General features: G+C 34.0%; 1 protein-coding gene across 1 annotated transcript; it reads left to right on the top strand.

The window, feature by feature from the left end:
- Window positions 1-3289: 3289 nt before the first annotated feature.
- On the top strand, window positions 3290-7121 carry TRIADDRAFT_56056 (uncharacterized protein; the record flags this gene model as incomplete). Its single annotated transcript, XM_002112196.1, has 10 exons — window positions 3290-3413; window positions 4140-4184; window positions 5210-5397; window positions 5628-5776; window positions 5834-6020; window positions 6120-6218; window positions 6321-6498; window positions 6649-6692; window positions 6792-6895; window positions 7001-7121. The coding sequence occupies 10 exons, from the start codon at window positions 3290-3292 to the stop codon at window positions 7119-7121; spliced, it is 1239 nt and encodes a 412-aa protein (XP_002112232.1).
- Window positions 7122-8334: the final 1213 nt, after the last annotated feature.

Genomic DNA, 8334 nt, shown 5'->3' with positions numbered 1-8334 from the left:
GTCATTACATGTCTATGTTCGTAAATACTGTTGTCTGCATTAAGGGAGCAGTAGCTAAAATTAATATCTAATTCAGTAAATGATTCTAATGTTAATTGTATTAACTATGACTCATGAACTATAGAGGAATAGTATATAAATGCAGTATATCGTGAAATAAAGAAGAATTGTCCAACTTAGTGTTTAACGTAAATTACGAGGCGTTTAAGTCTTTGTGTAGTCTGCTAGAAGAGCAAAAGTGTTCGTGATAGTGCAGATATCGTTCCTTGATACGTGGTTCAAGGAATTGACTTATTGATCGTATATTGCGTTATCTTGTTGCAAAGCTGTTTTGTGACAATATATTAGGAAACAGATTTTCAAGACCCTTGACACAAAAAGCCTACTTTTAACCTCAAGAGTGAAGAAGCTGTGTAGCGAAATGATACCAAATGTAGCCATATTTTATTTATTGAAAATGCAACATTTGAATAAAGCCTGTAATAATAAATTCATACTGTTTTCAACTATCGCATATTTACTGATATCAAGACATGATATCAATAATGGTGTAATAACCGTCGTTGAATCGAATTTTTATCCTTCAATGAATGATGATCAGGTAGATTTTTGAGCTACATAAAAGGTTTGTAGCATGTGATAAAAGTTTTATCCGTAACGATTATTTGCAGACTAATTCTCGATAAAAGGATAGACCATATACTGTACTCGTACGTTCCTAAAAATGGATAGATTGATTTGATGTAACTATGATTTTTTCGAACGTTGAGATCGTCATAAATTACTAATAGGTACAAGTACGATTCTACTAGTTACAAGAAATTACCAAAGAATTTTATAAGTTCATCGTAACAATTTAATTGGTATGTAATGTATGCCCTTTCAATCTTCTTGTTGTTCTATAGTACATTAAACATTTAATTGTGAACAACGCTGCACCCAACCATCTGAATTAATATTTTTTGGACACTTAGTTGAAACTGTCCTACTGGTGTATTATGCCCTTAAGAACATGTCGATTAAAAATATTTGTCAATACGATGATTTTTGGGTTGCGCAAACTTATTTTATTTTTCGTCGTGTAAAAAGAGTTAACATTATCATTTTTATAGTCAATACAGAAAATGGCGGTATTTACAATTTTTTTTTTTTCAAGACGTGCTCTTAAGTACAGTACATACTACACCAGTTGGACAGTTTCGAGTCTACTAAAAGCGTATAAAAAACATTAATTCAGATGGTTGTGTCTATTGTACGGTGAGTATTTTGGTTTCTCTCTCATTCTAGATTACTCTCTATTCTCAATATTACTTAACACATGTTTCTCTAACTTGCACTTCTCCTATTGCAAATATCTGTTTATTACTCATCTCAACTATGTGACAATAAACTTCTTTCCTGTGCGTTCCAGCCCTCATACTGTACTATCTACTGTGTTGTGCTATACTGTATGCCTTGATAATTAATTAATTAATCAGTTAATATTGAAGCTCTGCTGGTAGGATTACTCTTACTATCCTTGGACTTTTAGCTAGGGATGTGCAAAGTCAATCTGAAAGCCAACTCGAGGGAGGAAATTTGTAGCCATATTTGTAAAATTATTAGCTGTAAAAGTACAGCACTGCATATTGAAACATACAGAAGTTGTCCCTTTGCAGCAAAGTCAAGCCGAAACCCAACTCGAGCGAGGCATTTGTAGCAATATTGGTAAAATTACGAGCTGTAGAAGTATAGCACTGTCACAACGTCGTTTGTAACAATCGAGTTCCCTTTCCACACTTATCCTACTCTCTTCTGTCATACAGTAAAACTGCTACCAAGCGTCACTATTCACTCTTCTTCAGCGAAGGACCTCAGCGGACTAGAAGCGTCTGGATAAATTTACTAAACTAACTTTATTAAGTCTCCTTATTTTCCTCCTCTCCAGCGAGGTAAATTACCACCTCTTATATACTTGTATCAATTCTACACCTTTGCAATCTGTTAATTATTCTTATACATAACTTAGTCTTTTCTATAACTTTGTAATCCTATTAATTACTATCGGACAAATATGTGTTAATTGATATTATGCGCTAATAATATTATAGCCCCAATTAACAACTTAAATCCTGTTTAAGATTTAACAGATTCCCTACAAGTGTGACAACCGCCATTTTGGTTATTACACGTCATTGGCATATTAAGTACCTTACTTCTACACATTCGTTAATGGAAGTCCTTTAACGATTGAACCTCACAATTTTTCAACAGATCATAATATTTACGATTATCTAAACGTAACCGTCTACTTCTACTTCAATAACATTATCACATTGTTAATTAATAATATCTTAAACCATAACAAGCACTGTCACACACCACTAGTGACAAAGTAGTCTACACACGCCAATCCTTGCGGAGAACGCCACTTACTGACTTAAAGAGGCGAAATTAGCTATATTACTAAATAATTCAGTCCCAACGACCGAATACTATAGTATAATTATAGCGTCACTGATAGTGTAGACGAGGTAGTCAGAGATTTACTACTATTTATTACTGAAGAAATCTTGGCACCCAAGATTATAGTCTTTACAATTCAATAGCAATTGATAAACTAGTTGACTATCTAACCGACCAACTAACTAAAAAGGGATGCACAACAGTAAAAATGTTTCCATTCTCAGCGATACCAATCATTTGTAAAATTACTAGCTGTAGAAGTCTACAGCAATGTATATTGAATCATATAGAAAATCTCAATTTGCAACGAAGTGGAAGAAGTGTAGTATTAATCCATTATTGGCACTCTACACTGTACAGATACAGTGTTTGTATAGCGATTGCATTCATTTCGGGTTAGAAAATCAACAATTTGATTAAGTTGGGGTTGCCTTTTTGCTCCATTGCACAACATTGCTTTTAGCGATCAACAGTGGTGGATAAGCTATCAGTATGAATTATTCGGTACACTGAACAACAGTAAAAATGTTTTCATTCTCAGTGGTACCAATATTTGTAAAATTACAGGCTCGAAGTCCATTGAAACATATAGAAGCTCTCAATTTACAGCGTAGTGCAGGAAGTTTAGTCTTAATTAATTCATTCCATTTCTTGATTGGCATTGTACACGAACGTGCAATGTCTGTTACTGTAGAGTATAGTGCACAATGGGCCAAATAAGATACAGCGCTGTAGACCTGTATAGCGGATAAGCCGGTAAGAGCTACCGTATAGGCGGATCGCCGCCGTTGCACATCTTGTTGTATTAATTAATCGTTTATAGTTTGTCAACCAAAAACGTTCAATGTCGCGGCTGATTGAGTTCTATTATGATGTTGCTTGTCCCTTCTCCTACCTCTCTTCTTATGCTATTCGGCCATTGCTAAGAAATAAGGAGGTAAAAGTACTATGGAAGCCGATTACTATTGGTAAGTATTACGAAGCAGCGTTGTGACAAGGTTTACTTGAAAACGAATTTGTAAATTTTTAGAAGTCTCAGGGATTCAGTATCGCTTATCTACTCACATCAGCTTAGATACCTTTGCTCCGAAGTCACTCAACGAGGAACTGATTTTATTGAACTGTCTGCCGAGCTAGTATTAATGAATCATCTTGTAACAATACTTATCGATAGAAACATCTATTGACTAATTTAACGTAATTGGGCTGCAGTATGTTCAATCACAGAATCATTTCAGTGCTACGACTAAGATCTATTTGACAGTAAGATAAATCCAGCTGTATTAATGAATCACCTTGTAATAATATTTATCGATAGAAACATCTATTGACTAATTTAACGTAGTTGGGCTTCAGTATGTTCAATCACAGAATCACGACTACGATCTATTTGACAGTAAGATAAATCCAGCTGTATTAATGAATCATCTTATAGCAATACTTATCGATAGAAACATCTATTGACTAATTTAACGTAATTGGGCTTCAGTATGTTCAATCACAGAATCATTTCAGTGCAACGATTACGATCTATTTGACGGTAAGATAAAACCAGCTGCAATCGTACTATTAAGCGAAGCAATGTTTTACTGGGCACCGCTTGCTGGATCGAGCGACATTACAAGCTGGGAGCTGCCCGACCCTACCCTACTGCTCGTTGCTAGTGTTGTTGATACTACTATTTTTATTTCTAGCCCTACGTGAGGCCAAGGGGAGTCCTAATATTCACATGTTGATAGGTACTGGTTGATGAATTCGAAAAATCACAACAATGATCATTGATGGATGTAATTTGATGAAAGTCAAAGTGGATGAATTCTTTTCACTCTTAATTAAATAATTGCTGCAGCTACTTAAATAATATCATAGTTCATACTCGTAATGCAAGGGCTTTTTCATGATAATGCGAGTATATAAAATAGTTCCAGATGATAGTGAATATTATAGTTCTACTTTGGAAGGTAACGATCTACAAAAATATATCCAAATGCATTTCAATCATGAATTATATATTAATGTTGGATTGTAAATGTTGCGTAACAATATGGTTTTGCATACCTTGCACATAATAGAATAACATATTGCAAAACTTCGCTTGCCAAGTGGCTAAAATTTATTATTTTCAAGTAAATTGGTGATCCTTATGATACTAAACGGGTACATCAACATCAATACTATAACTGCTAACCTTAACCGCCCTTACACGTTCGCGTAACAAATAATAAATAAGATCTCGCTGCATTTCACCAGTGCTCTCTCATTGCTATTTAGTAATATTCGCCAATATTATTTTTTAGATACTAAATAGACCACAATTTCGTCATTATTAAAGTTAAAGATTAAATCTGACAAATGTACTTAGTCGCCAGCTGGAAAGTGTTGTTTGTTATGTCGTTCATGCATCTGCCGGACTATCTTAAAGCCATAGCAAACTTTGGCCTCATTGTAAATATGGAGCTTAATGCAATCCTATGTTGGTTTTATCTCGTATCGTAGGTTCAATTTTAGGAAATACAAGCACCGACGATGGAATTCGTAATTCTTCCAAGTTGAAATGGATGCAGAGAGGTCGTCACTTTTCGTATCATGTACAGTAGGCGCATAGTAATTTTCAAATTAGTGACGTTAATGAACTAAAGTTAACGTGTACAGTATTTGTACCTTATAAATGCCATCTAAATATCTCAAGGCATTAACTTAATACTGCTATACGGTTTGCACTTATCCTGACTCTACTTATTCTCTCCTCTTATATCAACTATAGACCTTCAAATAACAGCAAAAAGGCTGCAAATACCAGCTCATTTGGAAGCTAAGAACAACAATCTCGAGCGCAGCCACAACGCTCAAAGATTATTAGCATCAATTGATGACAATACCATCAGGCAACAGTTGTCTGTAGCTTTATATCAACAGTACTGGGAGAGGAATTCTGATATTCTAGAAAGCGAAGTTAGTATAGTGCCCTTAAAGTAGTCAATTCCAACGAGATTGAAAGATTGCCTTAACAAGGAAATGATAAACGCCTATTTCGTTATAATTACTACAAATGTGGTACTAAAGAGAGAAATTTTTTGATAATTTACTTTAGTGCAGATTCAATTGTAATTATATGCCTTTATGCCCATATATTAGCTTCAATGTTCATATGAATAAGTATTAACTAAACTTGCTATTGAAAGTCATTAGAGTCTGTGGTAAAAGAGCTTGGGCTATCAGTGAATGTTAAGGAGCAAATAGACAAAGGGGAAAGCCAATTACAGTCGTTCAACGAGGAAGCATCTGAAAGAGGTGTATATCGATTGCCCAGGCACGTAATTCCGTCAATATGGTAATGATAAAGTGCTATTTTTGTCGCAGCTTAATTTTGATTCAACTTTGAATATAGTTTCTACGTCTCGGGAAAGCTATTTCGTGGAGTTGATAGATTACATTTTGTGGAAAGAGCCATTGGCAACAAATCTGCAAGAGAGTTGAGATTAGCAACACCGGATTCTGCTGCCGCTAGTCGTGATGCTAAGTTGACATTTTATTTTGATTTTAGCAGTTACTGGAGCTATATAGCATCTATTCGCGTTAGTAGATGAAATAATATTGATGATATTCTAATCTGAAGATTATATGATCGTTAAACCAAATTTCACTAATGTAAAATATTTACTAATTCGCTGCAGCTACCCAACTTTGTGAAAGAGCTGAGTCCTATTAACGTAGAAGTTGAGTATGTGCCTGTTGTTATTGGAGGAATCTTCAAAACTCTAGGAAACCCGATCGTAAGTTGAACATAATTTGGATGTATTAGCTAGCCATAGTCTTTCATAGCTTTTCATGTTATCTGAGTTTAAATAATACCTGGCTGTTGCTTGATGTTACAGGTACCAATACAAGCAATAAAGCCTGCCATAGTGAAAGCAACCATGGCCGATATATATGATCATCTAGATTATCTAGGAAATGGCAGCTTTAAATTTAATGCTAGCTTTCCCATGCCAACAATCACGCCATTACGTGCGACAATTGTTAACAACAGCTCCGAGCTTCGCAGTAGAATATGTAAGACTATTATGTACATGTAGTTAGATATGATAACTAGAATTTAATACTTCTAATTGTTTTATTAAGGAAGATGAAGATAACATAGTTCTATAGATACAACCATAATAAAGAATATTAGTAAGCAATATTTTCTCTAATCTCAACCAGTTAAAGCTGCCTGGGAAGAAAATCGGAACATTGGTGATGATAAAGTAAGTTACTTTACATTTAATTTTCGATATCTATATTACGCTGAGAGTAGTTCATTAAATAGCTGATACTTTTAAAATTTATTATAACAACGATTACAGGTTGTAGCCGAAATAATTGAAGAGAGTGGCTTAAGTTCTTCAAAAATTTTAACAGAAGTTAAAAGTGACCAAGTCAGAAACCAACTAAGGCACAATACCACCAGGTTACGGTCTCGTATAATACAGATTGATTACATCTTTCAGATATTTATAAATTTTCACTTTTTAATATTGATTTTATCATGTCTTTTTTATTAAAATACGAATAGGGCTCTCGAAAATGGAGCATTCGGTGTTCCCACCTTCCAACTTAACGACGGACCTATAATCTTTGGGCAGGATCGATTGAACGTCTTAGCGGATATGATATGTGGCTGGAATTATAGTTAATGTAGATGTCTTTCATAGTTTTGATTTTTATTTACTATTATAATGATACTGTAACAATTAGTTACGAATTAATATAAATTTCTAATTATCAAAGTGTTAAGTCTTGCAGGAAGCTACCGCTATTTAAATTCCTGATGCTTAGCCTTTAAATACCAGTATACGTTACGTTTGTTGGCTACTATATCTTTCCAGGTTGATAGAATAAATTTCAGAAACACGGTTTGCACTTCCTATGTAGGGGCTGATAGTATGTATACGTACGAAAGATTTAATTTTACTTTGTTAGTATATTGCTTCTACATTGCTTATAAATGCAATAAAGCAATATTTGTATGGTCACCATAATGCACTGCTTGAGCATGCGAACCCGTCATCTGAATATTTTTTCATTTAGAACAATGGAGACAATAAAAATCGAAGCAGACTTACATAACTGCCTTAAGTTATTACATAAGTGACTAAATTCCCAATCAGTATTCCCTTCCAGAAGCTATAATAATCTTGTCGATAAACTTATTTGATAAAATTTATTATCAAAGATATTGCAATTGTATTTATTTACTTACCAATTAACATAGCAGCAATACATCCTATTCTACTGATATTTTAACACAGAATTCAGAATCCCTTTTCAGCGATTAAGGGGTTTACAATATAACTACATCATCACCAAAAATTTATTAACACAGGTATAGTATCTTAATTGCTGAGATTACGAATGCGATTTTAGCCTACCAGTGCTTGAGATATTTCATCCATTATAACATTAGATTTTACAGTAGTCTATAAACCTTAAGGTAAATCTGACATTATAATGCGAAAGGCAACTAATACGTGATTGGCATTCAGCTAGATGAAAATAAGTTCCATTTGCATTCTCTTTAAAAACATGCAGCTCCGTAGGTAGACAGTCATACTTTAGAGTTGTTAAGACTCCACTGATGTATCATAAAAATTTACGAAGTTGTGTTCCTTCAGAAATAATGGTAGCCATAGAGTTTCAATTATCAAGATGAACATATTCTTTTTCTTCCAATACCATTCACATTTTTAGAACAATAAACTACATTCCTTTCTAGAGTTCATACCTAATTTTAATAAAAGCATAACCATTAATCGGTCGTTATAGCATGAAATATAGCGATGGCGATACGCTAGCAATTATCATATCACTTAATAGCGATTAACAACTTATTAATGAGATACGATATCT

The sequence above is a fragment of the Trichoplax adhaerens genome, genomic scaffold (assembly GCF_000150275.1).
Source record: "Trichoplax adhaerens TRIADscaffold_4 genomic scaffold, whole genome shotgun sequence".
Taxonomy (NCBI): Eukaryota; Metazoa; Placozoa; class Uniplacotomia; order Trichoplacea; family Trichoplacidae; genus Trichoplax; species Trichoplax adhaerens.
The sequence above is the reverse complement of the archived record's forward strand: the minus strand, read 5'-3'. Positions and strand labels throughout refer to the sequence as shown.